This window comes from Carassius auratus, chromosome 13 (genome assembly GCF_003368295.1).
Source record: "Carassius auratus strain Wakin chromosome 13, ASM336829v1, whole genome shotgun sequence".
Classification (NCBI taxonomy): Eukaryota; Metazoa; Chordata; class Actinopteri; order Cypriniformes; family Cyprinidae; genus Carassius; species Carassius auratus.
Window position 1 is genome coordinate 5,904,191 of NC_039255.1, and position 22,010 is coordinate 5,926,200.

Sequence of the window (22,010 nt, forward strand, 5' to 3'; positions counted from 1 at the left end):
TTTTATGCGCGAAGCTGTCTATGGAAAAAACACCTCAGACTCTCAGGAACGACTACTATTTGTCGGCATTTCCCGCCAGATTTGCGATCTTTTGTTAAATAAGTTAAACTGAAACTAGCGGTGGTGTGCTGCTTTTAGGCATCTTTTAACTTAACACGAACAGCTTTCTCGGGAAGGTTTGAGGTGACGGACGGTGTCAGTTTGTGTCCGTCACTCAGGCACGAGCTCGCCTCGCACACCCGCGCGCACAATCGCGCTCTCGATTTGGTTTGCGGGTACGCGCCCGGCCGGGTCCCAGTCTGTCAGAACCGACCCGAGTCTCGAGCGGAATAGTGACGAACCGAAACGGTAAGAAACCGGCACTTCGGGAGCCAACTGTCATGAAAGTCCTGACAGGTCACTAAACTGCAGTGTGTGAATTAACGACAAGAGACTTGAGTGACATTTACACACTTTATGTCTTTGAGTGCAAGCTAGCAAGCTAACCGCTAACTAGACTCATAAATATAGAATTTTACTTCGCACATTTATAATTCATAATAATTATATATATATATATACATTTAGCTTCATGTGGTGGATACTTAATTCTGTTAACTGAAATGCACTTGTTATTTATGTATTTTCTGGAAAATAAAGTGTTTTAGATTAGTCTTTCACGCCGCTTAATGTTGGTTTATATTTAGCGCCTCATCAGAAACATCAATTTAACTAACTAGTTATAGCATTTTGTTTATATTTTTATTTACATTTATATTTAAATTTAATTACGACATCCTGACAAATTCAACAAGGGTTTATATACATCATAAGACAATAAGACATGAGGCATGATATAGTACGCCCAAAGCTTTGGTAAAACTAACGTACTGTTATTTAGGTATCATTTGTTTACGTACATAATGTGGTTGTTAAATGTCATTGTATTAATTAGCTGCCAAAAGAGCACATAAGAACAGATAAGCTGGCTTTATTTAAAATTCAATCTAAACTCATTAGTCTTCCGTGCCAGTGATATTTGTCTGCTTTGTCACGTTATATATTGAGGTTCGGTTGTGTGTCTGGTGTTAGTTAATCAGCTCTGAGTCCAGACACACATGACTAAAGCCTCTATTTGTGAGTGTGTGAGATAGTGTGAGAGGCCAGGCTTATCTAACCTACATTATCTAGCCTACATTGCAAATGTTTAATGAAATAACACATTAAGATGCTGAGTTGACTCTAATAGACCTGCATAGGGAAAAATATTTTTTTCTCTTCTGTATGTGCTGTTAGATTGCTTATTGTCTCAGCAAATGGGTCATTAAGGATATATTTTACACAAATAGACCACCTTTGGGAAACAAGACCTTAAACATCTAATTCAGTGTTTTCTTCATGCACCGTGAAGTTGCTGTTGACATGGGGACGCCAGGATCAGGACGAAAACGGACCCCAGTTAAAGACCGTTTCTCAGCCGAGGATGATGCTCTGAGCAGCATCGCCAAAGAGGTAAGAGCTGTTCACCTTTGACCCCTGTTTATTGCTTTCGTGTCATTTTGTGGCTTGTGGTTTCCTGTGACCACAATAAAGGAGTCATTCACCCAGAAAGCAAGCAAATCAAAAGACAAAATAGTCTTTATTTTGTGAGAAACGGACCAAAATTCTGTGATTATTTGCTTGAACTTATGTCCTTCACTGTAGCTTACAAATCTCATTTGCAGTTCTACATGCATGTCTGGTTATATGACACAATTAGCAATTGCTTTTACTCTCATTGATGTCAAAACTCTTTTGAGGTTGACTGCCATTCTGTAGACTTTCTCCTTTTGTTTTCCATAGGAGAAAAAACTCATATTGATTGATAGAGCACCTGGGATATTACAAAGCAACATGACTTGCACACACACACATAAACACACACACACACACACACACACACACACACACACACACACACATACACACATACATTCATACATACATACATACAAAACCCTATACATGTTGTCATATAAACATGCAGTGATGCTACATAATTAAGTTCCACAAACCTTATGTAAACAAAACTCAGTATGTGATATATTATTCAGTATGTGTTATCTTCCAGTAATACGTCTTAAGATAAGATCAAGGTCTGTAGTTTGTGATTGTGGGGCCAAAACTGCAATGCAAATACAATACAGTGATGATTGAGAGATGTTCAAATAAACACTTCTCAAAAGCATCATATTTGATGCTTACATTTACATTTATTTATGAAATAATGAAGGAAATTGCTTCAGTCCCAATATCATGAATCAGTCCAGTAAGTGTTTATCTTGAAATGCTACTAACAATATTAAAGTTATCTACATTTACCTTGTGAAAATCATAACTATCTATAACTATCATTCAGATGGCTGAAGGTGTATAGAAGATGCAAAATTGTGATAATGTTGGTAATTTAGCGGCCTTAGAAATTCATGAGATGATACTGTAGGCTTAATGGGGTTAAAGGTGAATGTCTTCTATGTATCTAATCTCTGCATCGAAGTCTGAATAGTTTGGTTCTGCATTATATAGTTGGTCAGTTCCCCTCATAGACCTGTTGTGATGTGTTATGTTGACGTTCAGGTTCTGCCAGTTGGAGCTGCAGCTGATGAAATTTGACTCACAGCTTGAGCAGGGAGCAGCCAGTACGGACTTGTCTTAGATTTTTCCGCAGCACACATGGTTGAGGCCATCACTCTTACAAGCAGAAAACTCTTGACTACTATCAGTGCTGTGCTCTGGGACTGTTCGAGCTGAAATTAACTTGTATGACCCAAATTTATAATTACAGAGCACTCATGTGACCAAATGGGTTGAGCAAAATATCATGAATGAGAGAAACTGATATCTGCATTCTTTTTCTTCATTAGCTACAGCATTAGCTAAAGCACATCACATTGTCAGCTTGTTAATTACAGTACTGGCCCTTAAAATATAAAAACAAACGAAGAGCAAATCTAGATTATCTTGTCAACCTCACTAATCAATTAATAGTCAGTCTATTAATCAACTAATCAATCAATAGTCATAGTTTTTTGGCAGTTTCCTTTAGTGCTGCGGAAATTACTGATTTCATCTTTAAAGGCACTATTAAATAAAATTCATTCATTTTAATGGAATATTGCAGTTTATATTATAAATAATGTATCTGTGCACATCATTATATCTTTAAAATATTTTCAAGTTCCCCTCCCTATCAAATCAACTTCTCTGATGATTTGCACCTAATTTTTTTTCTTGTTCGAAAAGGAGTTTAATATGTGAAAATAAGGAAGACCAGATGATTGCAATTTCCATTTTGTGCTGACTTTAAAACAGGGATTTGATATAAATAACAGGACTTTTCTGCTATGGTTTAGTAATGTAAAGGAAGTGGTTTCTGAAATATATATATATATATATATATATATATATATATATATATATATATATATACACTCTTTTTTTCTAGTCAACTGTTTGTTCAGTCCGTAACATGAAGAAAATGAAAGACAGTCGTTTCCATCTGATACTGTCACTGAAAAAGTGAAATCATGCAATATGTCCTGAATATGGACCATATAAGGATGTTTTAAAAGAGGAAATGGTCAGATCTAAAGCTACAGGGTGTGAGTTGTCCTGCAGAAGTGAAACTACAGCCAAATTGAGGATGTTTGTTAAATATTTAAAGATGATTTATTCTTGTACTGAGAGAGGTCTGTATCTTCTCCTGAGCGCTGCTGGAGTTCACACATAAAACTTTGCTCGTTTCATTGAACCTGCCTTTGGATCCACCTATTTTGCGCCTGCTGCAGAGAAAACTCCCTAATGGTTAGCAGAAGCCTGTTAACTGAAAGCTTGCCATTTGATTTGTCTGTGCATGGTCCAGGTTACCGGGGGTGAATTTGAGCCACGCAACCCACGTTGAGGTCACTTATGTTACTGGCCAGTCTTGTCACTTTCAGAGGCCAGTGATTTGCATAGTCCATTAGCCACAAAGCAACAGCATGAGATACTCCTCTAATCTTGGAGTATCTAGGGCAAGGTGTGATATTTCTTTAGCTATTACTGCCTTGCACGACTGTCTAAGGTTTAATGTAAGGTTGAAATAGGTCAACATACTGTAGTACTTTTATGCCAGGTGTAATATTCAAAGTGCACACCTACTTTATGCAATTCAGAAATACTTGTGCATACAATATTTTTTAATATCTTATGAGTACATTTGTAGTGCTTAAGTTCATAATCCATTGGATCAGTTCAGTGTTATGTAATGTCACTATTACTTAATGCACATAAACTACCTCATTGTTTACTGGAGATGTCCACATGCTGATTTACATATTCTACTAAAATGAAGGCCTTGCTGATTAATATTAAGTTTGCAAAGTTTCAATGGCCTAACTTCTTGGCCAAAAGACAATAAACCTAAATAAAATCACACATCACTGAAAGTATCATAACTTAAATATAATCAGACCTCACTGATTATATCCTATCGTCCCACAATAGGAAAATGAGTGCAAATATGAACCCAATACTCAAAAATATCTTTATAACAACAATAATAATAACTCTGTCAAAAAATTAGGTTGCACTAGGTTATTACACTGTTTAAATTATTATTATTGCACAGTTTCACAATAGCTATTGCCCAGAATTGTAATTATTATAATTGCACAATTTAGGAATCAATATTTCACAACTGGCAGTTTGTGAGTCTTTTCATGCTGTTTGCCTGCAGTCCACAAAGACAAGCCAAGTAGAACAACATATTTTCTTGCCATTTTTATTATTATTTTTAAACAGTCTTTTGTCATATGCAAGTGGTGCAAAAAAAAAAGGTTAGACTGTAGAGTCTTAGGGTGCTTTCACGCTAGCACTTTTGCTGCGCACCTGTGTTCGATTGACGTCAGAGTTCGGTACGTTGATGATGTGAAAGCTATCTTCTGAACTCTTCTGAACTTAAAAGGTGTGGTCTGGGGTACGATTCAAGTGAACTCCGGTACGGTTTGCTGCAATCAAACTCTGGATGGGCCAGTCAGTCAAACCAAATCTGAAAGGACCCTTAGACCAGTATGCCCTTAAATGTATACTTTGAGTAGGTGATGAACGACAAGCCAACTACTCTTTGAATAATGAACCAGTGCAAATATAGACACTTTGCATTTTATTGTCAGCTGCAATAACAGAGTTGCAAACATTTCCATATTGACTTTGATAAGCTTATGCTGTGCCATCTCATTAGACTGTTCGCCTATGGAGCTCATGCTCTGCAGAATACAGTAATACTGTCTTTCTAATAAATGAATGGCTATGTTGGAGGTTGTGAAGTAAGTGTGTCTCCCCCCGCTCAGATTTCCTGTTGCAGTCTCATGACGGAGGCTCTGCTGGTCTATAGATAGAGCTGGAGACACTGGGCTCTGGTGAGCAGGTCAAACTTTCAGACAGCACAACAGGTGCTGAACACAGGAATCACACACACACACACACACACAGAGCCCACCCTCTCTAACCTCACCATATGTGTAAAGATTTGCATAAGCCTTGTTTAAATGTTTGCTGTCAGGCAGCTGCATACTTTGCAAAGTCACTTTCAGATCTGTCAAGGCATATTTGTATTGAAATGTAATACAATTATTTATTGTGTAGGGTATTAGAAAAAGTTAGCAAGTCATATTGCACGTGTGTCACATGAGGATTGTGATAGTCAGGAATAATCCAGCATTTGTTTACCCGGAGCGTGAGTCTGGTGAACTGTGTGTGTTGGTCTTAAATTAGACACTACTGCTGAATCATGTTTGTTGTTTTTTCACCTAGTTAGAGATCAGCTGTACTTGCAGTAGATGTTAATCAAACCACCCCCATTTCTGCTATTTTACCAAATCCGACCCTCCATGAAATGTCCGCCAACCTGAGGTCAAAAAAAAAAAAAAAACTGAAAACCCTGGGCTGGTTTTTTTGCAGAGCCTAGTGTTGTCACAGAGACAGGTGTGGTTTCCCAGAACACCCTTTTCAGTGTTTTGTGTCAGGACTCTTGAATGCCTTCTTACAAGCCATTAAAGGTTTTCCTAAACAGTTCAGTGAAGTTTAAGAGGGATGTCTTCCCAGTCATGGTTTCTCTCTTCTTATATCATGTCCACCCATGTATTATGAAGTTTTTGCTTTTTCAATTGTGGTTACATGGAAAATATGACGGTTCCCTCTTTTTTTTCTTATGGGTGTTTTGGGGCATTTATTTATAGGACTGTTGAGAGACAGGAAAGTTGAGAGAGAACGAGGGCAATTGGGATCGAGAGGTGACTTAAGTTTGAATATAGATCCCGTGAACCAGCTGCTCTTACATGTATCATCAGCATGTGCGCTATCCTCAGCTCTTATTCAATTCAATTCAATTCAAGTTTATTTGTATAGCGCTTTTTACAAAACAAATCGTTACAAAGCAACTTTACAGAAAATTATGTTTCTACAATATTTAGTAGTAGCTAGTAGTTTGTGCACATTTGACAGGATTTTAGAAAAACTAAAAAATAATAATAATACAAGACGTAGTCAGCTAGACGATGAACTATCAATATTATTAATTAAGTTATTATATGATTAAGTCACACATTTAGGAATAATTGTTAGTTCTGTTTGTTGATTCAGGGTTAGCATCATCTGAGGTCCTCTGAGGGTCAGCATCATCTCTTCTCAGGTGTTCTGGATCCAGACTGGAGCTTGTGTAAATCCTAGTTACCACGGGATGTAAATCCCGTGGCGAAACATAGAAACAAAATACAGACATCATTAGCATAGCTGCTGATCCAACAAAGTAAAATTAGTTTAACCCAAGCTAATGAATAAAAATGCACCTTTGATCAGATGCAACTACACTCACAATTAAAAAGATACATTATTCGAATGCTTGGCGAAAGAGATGTGTTTTTAATCTAGATTTAAACAGAGAGAGTGTGTCTGAACCCCGAACATTATCAGGAAGGCTATTCCAGAGTTTGGGAGCCAAATGTGAGAAGGCTCTACCTCCTTTAGTGGACTTTGCTATCCTAGGAACTACCAAAAGTCCAGCGTTTTGTGACCTTAGGGTGCGTGATGGGTTGTAACGTGGTAGAAGGCTAGTTAGGTACGCAGGAGCTAAACCATTTAGGGCCTTATAGGTAAGTAATGATAATTTGTAACTGATACGGAACTTAATAGGTAGCCAGTGCAGAGACTGTAAAATTGGGGTAATATGATCATATTTTCTTGACCTCGTAAGGACTCTCGCTGCTGCATTTTGGACGACCTGTAGCTTGTTTATTGAAGAAGCAGGACAACCACCTAGAAGTGCATTACAATAGTCCAGTCTAGAGGTCATGAATGCATGAACTAGCTTTTCTGCATCAGAAACAGATAACATGTTTCGTAGCTTGGCAATGTTTCTAAGATGGAAGAATGCAATTTTTGTAACATTGGAAATATGATTTTCAAAAGACAAATTGCTCTTCAAAAGACAAATTGCTGTCTAATATAACACCCAGATTTCTGACTGTAGAGGAAGTTACAGTACATCCGTCTAGTTGCAGATTGTAATCTACAAGATTCTGTGTAGTGTTTTTTGGTCCAATAATTAATATCTCCGTCTTATCCGAATTTAATTGGAGAAAATTCTTTGTCATCCAATCTTTTACATTTTTAACACAATCTGTTAGCTTAGATAATTGGGAAGTTTCATCTGGTCTCGTTGATATATATAGCTGAGTATCATCAGCATAACAGTGGAAGCTAATTCCGTATTTTCTAATAATATTACCAAGGGGCAACATGTATATTGAAAATAGAAGGGGACCTAGGACGGATCCTTGTGGCACTCCATATTTTACTGATGATAAATGAGATGACTCCCCATTTAAGTAAACTTCATTAGTCCTCTGTTCCAAAACCTAGCTCTTACATCTATTCTTGTTATGATTGCTCACTTTTGAACCATCAACGTAAAATGCCAGCCTCACTGGAGAAAGGAGTGAAAATGCACTTTCACTATTCCATTCCTGTGCTGAATTTCAAATATATACACTACTGTTTAAAACTTTTGGTCTGCAACTTTCTCTTATGCTTTCTAAAAGTCTCTTATACTTGCCAAAGCTGCATTTTAGTGAGTAATCAGTCGATTCTGTAAAGTGGTGAGTTATCTGAGTGTTTCATATAGGACAGATGCAGAATAATGACTACTTTTTAAAATTGCTTGCATACCTTCAAGTGTCCAGAAAGAGTGCTTTCTGCTCCGATTCTTTGATGCAACAGATATTAAGATAAATTCTCTTTCCTCTCTTGTGCAGGCAGAGGCAATACTTGCTGCGAAGAGAGCAGCTCGTGCTGAGGCCCGGGGCATCCGGATGAGAGAATTGGAGCAGCAGCAGAAAGAGGTGAGTCCTGAGGAGTAGATGGGAGGAGAAAGGCACTCGAACCTCCTGCCTAATGAATAGTACTGAAGTCCTCAATGTCTTCAGAACTCTTTCTTGTGTCTATGCTGAAATCCAGAACCACATATTTATTATACTTATTTCAATCAGGTCTGTTGACCTGCAGATCTGTTCTTCATTAGTCCTCTGTTCCAAAACCTAGTGAACTTTCTACATAGGTAGCAATATAAGGCATTATAGGCACACTTTCAACGCGAAAGATGTTTCAAAAAGTTGGCAGCATTATTGATGCAGGGTTGCATGTATCCTTAATGGAGAAAGAAATCTTATAATGCATTGCGACACGTCATTATCTTATCAAAATGAAAACACTACTGAAATACTGAATTGAGTCTCCCATATGCTGAGCACTATTAGTATGACACATGTTGCTGCATATTTAGTTACAAATAGATCACTTATGAGGTTCAATTTCAGTTGGGATGCTGCCTTTGTGGCATTAAATGGCAAGGCAGCTCACTAGGTTTTGGAACAGAGCCTCTGCATTTCATTCAGAATATGGCTGATCTTCTAAAGGCTGTCATCTCTTTTGTTGCAGTAAAGCAGAAGGATTGCTTTTAAACTGGCATTTTGAGTAATTTGCTTGTCTGTTTCAAGCATTTTTGTTGAGAAGACAAAGTATGGCTGCTTTTTACAAGTAATTCCAGATTCACAACCCAGATTTAGCTAGCTGACTAACTAAGCTCATAAGTGGAAACAGGCCTTTGACAATACAGTGTGTTTTCAATGGTTGCAGCCACATGTGAATGATTCAGTTATCGATTTCAGCTGTATCTGTCAGTATTTTCTGTACTTGTGCAATTTAAGATGTTGTAATACGCTTTCAGACCTGGTCTGAAGAATATATTTGCATACTGAAATACATACTTTAGGTATGAGTCATTTCATGTTAATGTATTTGTTCACCAATATGTCTGTTTGTGTTTTTCTACGTAAGACATTCACCAAAAAAGTACCAAAAATGAAACAATGTCACATTGAATTGCAGTAGAAGTCTTTGTGTTTGTGTTGTGGCTGTTTCTCTCTCACAGCTGTCTTACCAGCACTCCTCCTCTAGCAGGAAATGGGGGCAAATCCACCAATGGATGGTATGAGAAAGATTAGGCCAGTTTGAACATGCATGCACTTTCACCTTTAACTAATAAAGAGCTTTCAGATGGGAGTGTGCTAGCTGTATTCTCATACTCATTTTTTTGTATGTGGCTTTCAAGCATGTTTTTTTAATAGTACTTTTTACTGCTCTTTTGGGTTTATAAAAGAACCCTTGTGGTCCTGTTGTTGTCTTTAAAAACAGTATTCCGTTAGGATAGGGATTCACTTTTTTTGTATAGTTTTTTGCACATGATCTATTTGCTTTTGTTTGTGTGTTTATATATATTACAGGGGTAAACCCTTAAGTCATGGGGTTTAAGTTAAGTTGGTAAGTCGTGGCCTAGTGGTTAGAGAGTTTAACTCCTAACCCTAGGGTTGTGGGCCCGAATCTCGGGCTGGCAGTACCACGACTGAGGTGCCCTTGAGCAAGGCACCGAACCCCCAACTGCTCCCTGAGCGCCACAGCATAAATGGCTGCCACTGCTACGGGTGTGAGCTCATGGTGTGTGTGTGTTCACTGCAGTGTGTGTGTGTGCACCTTGGATGGGTTAAATGCAAGGGGCAAGGAACTCGACCGGAAGTTGAAGTCGGGTGAGGGCTGCCATCTTTTAGCAGAACTTCACTTGCGTTAGCATTCCCATTGACTCCCATTCATTTTGGCGTCACTTTGACAGCGAATAACTTTACATCTGAGGCGTTTAAAGACTCTGTTTGTCCATTATTTATTTCTAAAGATACACGACAATATATAAAGGGCTCCATTACCTTCTATGTTACATTATGGCCCCGTATAAACAGTTTTTGCAAAAAATAGGCTAACGATTGCGTCATAACCACTCGGCTCTCTGTCGCATTACAGTACAGACAGGAGGAGAAGCTCGCAGGCAATTAACTTAATATGGCGTACTGGCGTTACATTTTAAAATACTATACAAAATAATTAATCAGAATACTTACTCCTGCTCACTCACGACAAAGAACTCCCTGCTCAAGCTCGCCGTCTCTGCAAGATTAACGATAGCAGTTTGCACGCACAGCCACTTAGAAGATTTACATCTGTCAGACAGGTTGCTGACGTCGTCAAGCTTCGTTTGAGTCTGCGCGTCAGAAACGGAAGTGCTAAAAAACGCTAAAACTGGGCTTCATTCGTCTCAATTGAGTTCCAATGGGGTCGCTGTGTCCATTTCTTTTACTGTCTATGGTTAAATGCAGAGCACGAATTCTGAGTATGGGTCACGGAGTATGAATGTCACGTCACCTTTTTTTTTTTTTTTTTTTAAATAGATCTCAGCATTTTAGTTTTAGAAGTCTAAAAACGAGTATCTCTATGTGGCCTTTTCTTTATGGGATGGGTGATGATGTTTTAATAACAGCTATGATTTTTAAGTAATCTTTTTAAAACCCTAACCTACATATTTCATGTATTTGTTTATTGTATTATATAGTATATTTAATATAGGTGCATATAAATGAAAAAATACATTTTTAATATAATAACTTTAAGGTTTTTTAGTAAAAAACAATTTAATTAATTTTATTATTCATTTAGTAACATTGTGCAAAATATGCACTGATTTATTTTCAGCTAGATTCTTACTGTGTTTAACTACTTCCATCAGTTCCAAGCAAATATGTCAATATTAAGACACATTTCAAATTTTATCAAAAGGGTTTATTTTTTAGCAAATTATTGTAATTTTGTTTTCCCAGCCCATGTTGTCTTGTTGCTGGTAGTAAACGTGTATGATTGCCCTGAAATTTGAATAGGTCTTATCCTGGCAGACTGTCAGCAAGTTTAGTGTGGTGTTTAGAGTTAGTTTAGGGCCGCTGGTGAAGACTAACACTAACAACCTAAAACATGCAGCATTCTTTCATTTAAATTCTGTAACCTTCAATCTGTTCATCTCAGGCCGATGCAGAAAAAGCCCGTCATGGTCATCATTCCAGTAGCCACAGTCGACGGGTCTGTATCTCCTGATGTTGCTGTCCGTCTCCTGACTTTCTCCTCTTTTTTTTTTTTCTTTCGTCTTATATATATATTTCTCATAATTTTTCATCAACAGGGATTAAATGATGACACAGCATCAGTCCGGAGTGTTGGAAGTTACAGGGTGTGTCATACTTGACTTTTTTTTTTTTCCTCAACATATATCACTTATATTCTTGTTTTCAGTAAAACTTGCCCACAAGCTGGATGTGGGCAACAAGTCTTTTTTGAGACATTTAAACAGTAATTGTAGTAATTGTTTAATTTTAAATATTGATGCATAACATACAAATAGAATGCTGCTCCAGCAATCAGCATATATTCTATTGGTCCAGTAATCACAAACTAGTCTTAAAAGCCTGTTTAGAAAGGTAGACAAGTGCATTTAATAAGATATTGAAATTTGAAAAATGAATGCTTTCCTATTGGATTTCTACTTTTAAAGTCAAGTTCGTCATCTTTACGAGACTTGAGCAGTTCTCAACGCTCCAGTCGGGTTAGTTCTTCCAGGAGAAGAGACTTGGTGGTACGTCACTGTGTGTGTGTGTGTGTGTGTGTGTGTGTGTGTGTGTATTTTGGCAACATTGTTTTCTCATCTGTGACTGTCATGACACTCTAAATTAGACTCCTGTATTATACTAACATTGTTTGCTCTATTTGATTGAAAGCTTGTCTCAGTAACACCTACCTTAGCTTTTATAGTGTTGAAATGATCTAATTTTAAAGCTGATTGATAAAGATAAACAGGATTACCATGGTCATGGAAAACTTAGAAATGTGAACTTGTGTATTTATTTACTTATTCCCTACATATTATGAAATCCAGACCTGGAAAAGGCAATTATTTTCATGCAGGTTACTTCAAGGTTGTTGTGCATGAACATTACAGGCAGACTTTGTGCAATTGATGACTAACACGATTGAATGGTTTTCTATAAATGAAGCATAATCAGACTGACTCAGTGAGTGAGCACTAATACAAAAAGGTGCGATCTGAAGTAACATTTCTTATTAGTGCACATGTCATGTCTGCGGCATGGATTACTTCATGTTATATATCCAGCATAGATTGTGATGGTTGTGCTGTTTTCTCTGCAGTCCGGCGTCTCCAGTAGTTCTTCTTTGAAGAACTCCCACTCCACTGTATGTATCTATGACAGTTTACGTTTATGTCCATTGATAGTCAGTATTTCTGCATTTAAATATTTTATATCGTTCCAGTTTGACATTTTATAAGGGCAGACGTTCAAATTTGGGATCTTTGTTTTTTGATGTGGCTTTTTAAACCAGAGGATTTTGTTTTCATTTTATGTCACAGAGTGAAGCACTGCACTTTGTTCCTTTACACATGGGCAGTGCATGATCGAGAGTAACTCTGTTCTCAATTAATGCTGCCCTAGGAATGCTATAATTTTGGGTCACTTATAACATGCATTTGGGAATGAAAAAACTTCCCAAACTTTTAATGAGAAGTGCCTATAAACAGGTTCTTGTCAACAAAAGAGAAGCGGCAGGGAATTCTCTGCGGTTTTCCATCAAAATAAATTCAGTGTGGATTAATGTTTGAAAATGAAGAAAATAGGACTGCCATAAATATTAGTATTGCAATTTTAAATTGGTAAAATATATTTAAAAAATGAATAATTTTAAATATTTCAATAGTAATTTTTTTTTATATTTAGTCTTTTGTAGTAATACTACAAATACATTATTAATTAATTAATTATTAATAATAGTAGTAGTCATTATTATTATTATTATTATTATTATTTTATATATTTTATATAATTATTATCATTAGTAAGAGAAAGCTTTTTGCATTTATGCTCTTCTCTTCCAGAGCTCTGTATATAATGATCTTCACAAAAAACCTGTTGGAAGTAGCTCCAAAAAGGACCTTCTGGTCAGTACTGATCGATGCATCATGAATGTGTTCTTTCTGGTTTAGAGCACGATATTTCAGATATATGACTATGATTCATATTAGACATCTGTGTTAATTTCCCATTGCTTTACACCATTTCCTTAGACTGGATTGTATCATGACCAAAGAAACTACAGCAGCTTAAAGAACTCCAAACCTTCTTCCTCTGCTGTCTCTTCTTATACACCACGGGTTTGTCTCCTTTCTTTCTGTGTGTTTAATACTCTCACACTGCAAAATGTTTGGAGGATAACTCTTTACATCCTCCTAGAAAGTTCCTTCCTAATTATAATAAATGATGCATGGAGTTCGTATTTCTTGTCTCGTCAGGGTTTTTAATTCCGTACTGGTTGTACCTTTAGTTTTAACAGCTAGCCTGGCATCATCTGCTTGGTTTAGTAGAGATATTTGACAGCTGTTGCTTGTGGTTTGACCTTCACAGGCTTCATCCAGCAGCAGTTCTACAGGTCTGACGCGCAGCTATAGTGTGGTCAGTCTGTTTTTCAGCACATCTGCCATGTGATTCTATGTTGTATAAGAATCTTTGTCATCTGTTCATTTAAAAAAGTATTGAGATCTGTGTTCTCAGGCCTCCATTTGTGATGATGGTCTGTATGGTTCATATAGTTCCCGAGCTGTAAGTGATGCCGTAGTATATAAACTGAAATAATAATCCTATCATAATGCTGGAGCAGTGTTAGCTCAGTGGTCAGTGTTATTCCCCCGCAGCCCTCTGAATGCAGCTGGTATTCCTCTGGTGCCAGTTCCACCCGCAGCAGCCCTGTGGTGAGCGTTTGCATGTGTCCAGACTTGAGAGAGCTGATCATGCATGTGTTCATTCTGAAACTTGTATATCATACACTCTGTCAAATAATACACCTTTTTAAAGTAGATGTTTTGCACTAGTCTAACTCCAAGTATTGAGACTTAGTGTGTAACTCATTCTGTATTATTTGTGTTACAAACATGAATGATATAAAATCGTGTGGCATTTTAAGGAGAGGTGTGTTTGAAATTCGTGATTAAACTTACTGTTTATGGAAGAAAAAAAGCCTTCATATACCTTCAGTGAAGAAAGGACTGACCTACACTTCACTGTTCAAAAGTTTGTGGTTGGCAAAATGTTTTTGTATTCTTTTATGCCTGCCAAGGCAAACTAGTAATACTGTGAAATATTACAATTTAAAATAACTGTTCTAATTTAATATTTATTAGAATTATATTATATTATGCAATATCATTCTAATAAAAATAGGGGTGTGCCGGTTTCAGAATTGGTGATGACGGTTATGACGTGAGTCAAATGTGACGGTTCATAACATAACCGTCGGGGGGGGGGGGGGGGGGTTCTTGGAGATAGCGGGTTAACTCCGTGTCAGCGCGCGCTCTGATCGGTAAAGGGGCAGAGATTTCAGACCTCCGTTTATTAAGGAGATGTGTCACAAAACTCATCATCCGCGCCACAGTTTTTTGAGCAAATTTCAAAGCCGCACCCGTCTGTTCTAGAAAGGATGCAGCAAAGATATTTAATGCTAATGTATGAGGCATAGGCCTACGCTGAGTTTCATTTACGATGAGATGTGCTCTAGTTCACAGTGCAGTGCAAGTGAACGCGGCGCGCTGGTGCTTCCATGTCACGGTTATCATTGTCTGCTATATTTGCTTTTTATTTATTAAAATACATGCAATTGGTTGATGAAACATTTATTAAAATTAAGATAAAATTTGTACAAAACGAAATTCGTTTTTAAGAAAGGTTTTCTACAAAGCAAAATTTAATGAAGTGGTAAATATGTCTGACGATTTACAAAACTTTATTAAGTGGTAAAAACCATGTTTCCCGATATATTGCGGATCTTATGATCCTATCTAAAAAATGAAAATAATTTTTGATAAAAAATGTTTGTAAAAAATATTTTAATGACACGGTTTTGCCGGTTATAGAGTTCTAATGACGGTGTTCAACTATAACCGCCGGTCTCACGTTTATATACTAACCGTCACACCCCTAAATAAAAAGGTGAGCTGCTTAAACTTTGTGGAAATAATAATTTTTGAAATTCTTCTAATAGAAAGTAAAAACTTGTTTTACTAAAATGTATTTACTGTTACATTTGATCAATTCAATGCTTTCTTGCTGAATAAAATTATTAATTTCTTAGAAGAAAGCTTAAAAGACCCTAAGCTGTTGAATAGTGTATGTATGGAGACCTAAATGTCATATACATGGTGTTTTGATGGTTTGTTCTCTGAAAGTGGGGCAGGAATGCCTCCAGTGTCTTTGTTTCGCATGTGGTGAATTTGTCTTAACATCTTAAATCGCGTTGAAATTGTTCAATGTCTTGTCACCAATACATATTAGTGCTATTTAAAGAGTGACTTCTTTGAAATCGTTGCATGTTTTGGTTCCTGTGCAATGTGCATTTCTTCTTTTGAATCCTTTTTTAAACCTTTCAGTCATCCTCTGATGATGATTCTGGCAGCACTGTGTCCAAAAGTCGACGTGGGAGAAGGGATAGTGTGGTGAGGCAGAATAGAAACTGTGACTGCATATCTATTGTTTAGAAAACACAACCACATGTTCTATTTTTTATTAAAATAGTAATATATCATAACTTTTCCACTTCAGCTTCTTCTTTTTTTTTTTTTTTTGCTTTCTCATGTTCTTGTCTGTCTGTGTGTAGTTGTCTGATTTCTCTGATATCTCTGAGACGGCTGCTGATTATTTCAGCCGCTCTAATCGCAGGGGTAGCATTGTCTCTGATCTTGATGATCTGAGCATCCCAGACCTGGACAGTGTAAGTCAAGACATGCATGAAGTATGAACTGGTGTGACACGTTCACTAAAGAGCACCAACTTGAAGGGAAGGGATAGTTCAGCTATTAAAGTTGGTTTACTGTGCATGGCTTGATACTGTGTAAAAATTTCAGTAAAGTTGACTCTACTGTAGTTTGTTTAATGACTGCATTTAGGAAGGTATACATATATTATTCCTGTATAAATGCATCAAACTTTTGCGTGTGATTCTCTTTTGGTTGGTCAACATTTGGTTTTAAAATAGTTTGTTTTGGTCCCGCTGACTGGAGCACTGACACTGATAGTTTCTGGTTAAATTGTTATGAGTGAGTTATGTGGCATGATATGTGCCTAAATCATGCTACAGCAAGTAACATCTCTCAGTTTTTTTTTTAAGATGAAGGCATAACCCAAAAATGAAAATTAGGCTGCTTTTTACTCACCCCCGAGGCATTGTAGGTGTATAGGACTTTCTTCTTTCAGACAAATCCATTTGGAGTTATATAAAAAAATGTCTTTGATATTTCAAGCTTTATCATTGCATTGTCAGCGTGTGTTGCTTTGCTTCAGTCCAAATGAAGTGAAATAAAAAGCACTCTTCCGTTAAAAAATTAAAAATAAATGTCTCACATGGCTTTGGGGGGTGAGCGAAGGCTTTAGATGAACTTTTTGGATGAACTAACCCTTTAATGGCCTTTCAACTTAAACCAATGAGACTTATGGTGTCTTCTTCTTTTTCAGCTCGATGAGAAATGTGACAAGCAGTTTAAAGACCCCTTCAGCCGGGTAAGAGGAAGAGAGGTCATTTTCCACTTCCCTGTGTTGTGATATTTGATACATAATTAAGAACCAAGTTAATATTTCTCTTCTCATTAGGGGGAAATTAGCCTGTATCTGGATAATTATTTTCAGTCAGTGTTTAAGTAAGATTTCCAGATGTCCAGAGCAGGTTTTAAGTGATTAATGTTGTTGTTGTTGTTATTATCATTAAATACACTACTATTTAAAAAGTTTGGGGACATTAGGGATACATTAAAGACAAGGATATGTTCTGGAAAGAAACATTAAATGAATCAAAAGTGTCATTAAGGTTGCAAAATATTATATTCCAAATAAATGTTGTTTTCTGAACTTACTATTGATCAAAGAATCCACAAAAAAAATATTAAACAGCACAGCTTTTTTAACATTGGTAATAATTAAAAATGTTTCTAGATTAGCATATTAGAATGATTTCTAAAGGATCATGTGACACTGAATAATGGAGTAATGGCTGCTGAAAATTCAGCTTTGCATCATATAAATAAATTAAATATTAAAAATAAATGTTATTGTTGTTATTTAAAATTGTAATAATATCATAATATTACTGTTTTTACTATATTTTTGATTAGATACATACAGTATTCTTTCAAAAACTTCAAAAAGAAATCTTACGGACCCAAGTATCAATCATTAAATCTCTTGGTGATGTACAGTGGCCCCAACAGTATTTGGATACTAGAGACACATTTGGTAATAATAAAATATCTAACAAGTTTCATCAGCAACATCATTGCTACATTTTCTCAAGAACCTATTTTTTGCGAATATAATTAACCAACCTGTTATAAGGTTGTCGAATAATTTTTGGAGTCATTGTTTATGGGTGTTTTGTGCTCTCATTTCCTCCAGCCATCCTCTCGATGTACTACCCCGGCGCTCTCCGCAGCTGCCCTGGCAACCCTGGGAGGTAGCAGTTCTAGAAGGGGAAGTGGAGATGCTGGAAGCATCATTATGGATGCAGAAGCTTCTATCAGCGAGTTAAAGGTAATTGTGTTGTTGATTTGCATTGCACAAACTGTAATACAGATTTCTCAGGTATATCTTGAAACAAGATGAATATACATGCCTTTGAACATATTTTGGCTAAGCATAGAGCATCATACTCTCCTACTGAATGCACCTGATCTCAGGGAATCTACTTGTGTTCATTTAATTTCGTTTTATTTGTGTTAATGCTTTGGTTTCTTTCCTCTTTATTTTCTGAATGCCTTCGGGTAGCTCTCTCCCTCTTTGTGTTTGTATGAATGTACAATCAGAGGTCACCGCTCTGACCTTCAGTGAATCATGATTCATACCTCCATCTCAACAGGACATCTATGATCTAAAGGACCAGATTCAGGATGTAGAGGGCCGATACATGCAGGGTCTTAAAGAGTTAAAGGTAGAGGGTCCTGAGCTCAACGCATGCCTTCCCCCACTCTGCTCTAACACACCAGGCTCTTAACACTTAGTCTGAAAGCATGAGCCTTGCATGAGTCTTTCGCTTTGTACATTAGCTCTTTACAGTCACGTTTAGCTCATATTCATATTCCTGAAGACTTAATTGCTCTATAGACCCAAAATCACATGGAAGGCTTCTGCTTTACTCCCAACTTGTGTTAAAGGATTAGTTCACTTCCAGAATAAAAATACTCACCCCTATGTCATCCAAATTAATGTCTTTCTGTCTTCAGTCACAAAGAAATTAAGGTTTTGGAGGAAAACATTCCAGGATTTTTATATAATGGACATAAGTGGTGGTCAATGGGTTGAAAGTCCAACTTGCAGTTTCATTGCTGCTTCAAAGGGCTTATCTATCAAAACCATGTATTTTTCTAAAAAAAAAAAAAAAAAAAAAAAAAGAAATATAGTACATTTTAACCACAAATGTATGTCTGCAAATTTGTGCATTATAAAACCATGTTAGCTCTTTATCTGTGTACTCCGGTTCAGAAAGGTAGGGTGAAAAACTCATCTCATTTTCTCCTCCAACTTCAAAATCATCCAACATCGTTGTTTTACCTTTTTTTGTTAAGGGCATTTGGCTTTCTTTGCACGTTCGCTTTGTAAACCCTGGGTAGGTACTATACTGCCTATGTCACACATTGAAGTTCATTATATAGAATAAAATCCTGGAATGTTTTCCTCAAAAACTTAAATTTATGTGTGACTGAAGAAAGAAAGACATGAATATCTTGGATGAAATCGGGCTTGAGAGTATATTATCAGAAAATGTAGATTCTGGAAGTGAACAAATATTTTAATGAAGATGGTCAAGGATGCAGACTACACACATTTAATCAGTTGTACGTGGGTAAGGAATTTCAGTGCTTGTCCAGTTCACATTTGGAAGTTGGGGACTCTGTTTTGAATATCCTGATATCAGTGAGACTCTGTGAAGGAACTGTACATGGACAGACAAGGGTTAATGTGACATAGACGTGGATGTACCTTCTTATATTTGATGTCATATATTGTTCAGTGTTAAAGTCAAGATGAAATGCTGCGAACAACCTATTTAGGGATGTTATCTTTTGAGAATTGATTGCAATTTTAAAAAGTTGGTATTACAAATTCAGTACTACTGTCAAAAGTTGAGGATTAGTAACATTTCTAAAGGATCATGTGACACTGAAGACTGGATTTATGGCTGCTGAAAACTCAGCTTTGCCATCACAGGAATAAAGTACATTTTAAAATAGAAAACAATTATTTTATTTCTGTATTTTATTTTATTTTTCTGTATTTTTGATCAACTGAATGCAGTCTTGGTGAGCATTATAGCATAAACAAATATTTACGACCCTAAACCTTTGAACAGTAGTTTACCTGGATGGGATAAGTGATTGGAGGGAAGGAGCTGATAAGGCAAAGTCATTTCAGAGGCGGAGCAAGTTATAATCTTTTTAGGACGAGCTACTAAGAAATGTGCACAGTAATATCAGGAACATGCATTTAGTAAGTAAAGGGGACCATTTTGATTTCATGTTGACTTTTCTATATGACTTTATTTATAATGTTTTGTGTTGTACATTCACTTTTTAAATCTTTACCTGTACATCGCATCTAATCTTCAGTGCAGTGGTCAGGGTGTTCTTTGTTTATTTGGCTGTCATTACATTTTGTAGTGGTTTTGTAGCATGTCAAGCTATTCAAGTACTTTTGTGTGAAGAATTGTTCCTCCCTTTGATCAGGATTCTCTGTCGGAAGTGGAGGAGAAGTACAAGAAAGCCATGGTATCCAACGCCCAGCTGGACAATGAAAAGGCAAACCTCATTTACCAAGTGGACACACTCAAAGACGTCGTTGAGGAGATGGAAGAACAAATGTCAGAGCTGCACAGGGAAACAGGGGAGAAATCAAAGGTGCTTATAACAAATTATTATTTTCTAGAAAACTGTTTTGATTAATCTGACAAAAATAAATTGTATGGTCCAGCTGTCTTTTTGCCACTATACACAGACCCAGCAGATCGTGAATGCCATGTATTGTCAGCTGTTTATTTCTGATTCTCATTCATTTAGATGTTAGAGGCCTGTTCAGAAGCTTTGGCCGATTATGATGTGAGTGTATTTTTCTTTTGATTGACAGGAGTTAGAGCGGCAGAAGCACACATGTTCAGTCCTACAGCACAAACTAGAGGAGATGAAGGAGGGAATTCGTCAGCGAGATGAACTTATCGAGGTAGAACCCAGAACTGAAATGGTTTATCAACCACAAAATCATTCTTGAAGATTTTCAAAACATTTGCATTAGACTCAATGTTTTAAAAGCTTTTGCAGAATAATCAAGTTACAGATGAAAAGTGTGCTTTATGTTCCTCATGGTTGAAACGGGAAGGTTCTGAGTCTTTGTATCATTTACTTTCCCCCATCGAGATCCTCCTGTTTCCTCTAGTTTTCTTCCTTCATATGTTCTGTCTCATCGCTTCTTTGTGTCTATTTTGAATCGGTCCTTTTTCCCCTTTTCTGCTTTATTAAACGCATACCCAGGAGAACCAGAAAATTCAGCAAAAGCTAGATAACCTCACAAGAGAGGCATTTGACCTGCAGGAAACTGTTAACTGGAAGGACAAAAAGATTGCGGTAGGACGGTTTAGGAGATGCTGCTTGGATTGACAGAGAAAAACTGATCAAATTAACTTTTTATTTATATCTTAGCCATCTATTTAACTGTAGTTTTGCCACGCAGCTATATATATATATATATATATATATATATATATATATATATATATTTTAACAAAGGATTGATGTGTGGCTAATGCATGTAAAAAAATTGACATCTGGATCTTGTTCATAAAAACTAATATAGAAAAATATATTTGCATCCATTTTTGTTTGAGTGGATTTATGCACAATGTATGAAAAAAGTTTCCAGGACACAGTGCTGTCCTCTGCTGGTATCCCACGAGCCTCAGCTAGGTACACCAGAAGTGCTGGGTACCACACAATAGTTTTCAAAATGTGAGATACATAGTGCATGGAAATATATTTCATCCAGGAAATTGATCATTTTACTTTCCATGGATTGCTCAAGAAATTGAAAGAAATGAACTATACAGAGCTATATAACTAATAACATCATTCCTTCACTTCCTGCACTGTTCATCTGTCAGCATGGTCTATTTTCATCCTGCCATATATTACTAAAGCTAAGGCTGGGCAATATATTAAATATTTGTGATGGTTTATAATATATACGTGTGTGGTCACAAAACCAGTCTTAAGTCGCTGGGGTGTATATGTAGCAATAGCCAAAAAAACATTGTATGGGTCAAAATTATCGATTTTTACTTTTTATTAAGTAATGTTCCATGAGGATATTTTGTAGATTTCTTACTTTTAATATATCAAAACGTAATGTTTGATTAGTAATACGCATGGCTAATTCATTTGGACAACTTCAAAGGCTATTTTCTCAGTATTTAGATTTTCAGATTCCAGATTTTCA

The 22,010-nt window shown here is 36.6% G+C and overlaps 1 protein-coding gene across 10 annotated transcripts in view; it reads left to right on the forward strand.

Annotated features, from left to right (window-relative positions):
* The window catches only part of LOC113112429 (leucine-rich repeat flightless-interacting protein 2-like), a 26,488-nt gene continuing 4,478 nt past the window's right edge, over window positions 1-22,010 (forward strand). Inside the window, exons 1-21 of one of the 10 annotated variants that reach the window (XM_026277993.1) lie at window positions 1-348; window positions 1,391-1,491; window positions 8,310-8,396; window positions 9,485-9,541; window positions 11,455-11,508; window positions 11,609-11,656; window positions 11,978-12,058; window positions 12,631-12,675; window positions 13,373-13,435; window positions 13,562-13,648; window positions 13,899-13,946; window positions 14,046-14,093; window positions 14,186-14,242; window positions 15,914-15,979; window positions 16,141-16,254; window positions 16,995-17,039; window positions 17,928-18,062; window positions 18,388-18,459; window positions 20,252-20,422; window positions 20,649-20,741; window positions 21,050-21,142. In XM_026277993.1, coding sequence (XP_026133778.1) covers window positions 1,402-1,491; window positions 8,310-8,396; window positions 9,485-9,541; window positions 11,455-11,508; window positions 11,609-11,656; window positions 11,978-12,058; window positions 12,631-12,675; window positions 13,373-13,435; window positions 13,562-13,648; window positions 13,899-13,946; window positions 14,046-14,093; window positions 14,186-14,242; window positions 15,914-15,979; window positions 16,141-16,254; window positions 16,995-17,039; window positions 17,928-18,062; window positions 18,388-18,459; window positions 20,252-20,422; window positions 20,649-20,741; window positions 21,050-21,142 — 1,554 coding nt within the window. In that variant the 5' untranslated portion in view covers window positions 1-348; window positions 1,391-1,401. The remainder of the gene's footprint in view (window positions 349-1,390; window positions 1,492-8,309; window positions 8,397-9,484; window positions 9,542-11,454; window positions 11,509-11,608; window positions 11,657-11,977; window positions 12,059-12,630; window positions 12,676-13,372; window positions 13,436-13,561; window positions 13,649-13,898; window positions 13,947-14,045; window positions 14,094-14,185; window positions 14,243-15,913; window positions 15,980-16,140; window positions 16,255-16,994; window positions 17,040-17,927; window positions 18,063-18,387; window positions 18,460-20,251; window positions 20,423-20,648; window positions 20,742-21,049; window positions 21,143-22,010) is intronic. The other 9 variants (XM_026277997.1, XM_026277995.1, XM_026277994.1 and 6 more) reach the window with 9 other exon arrangements.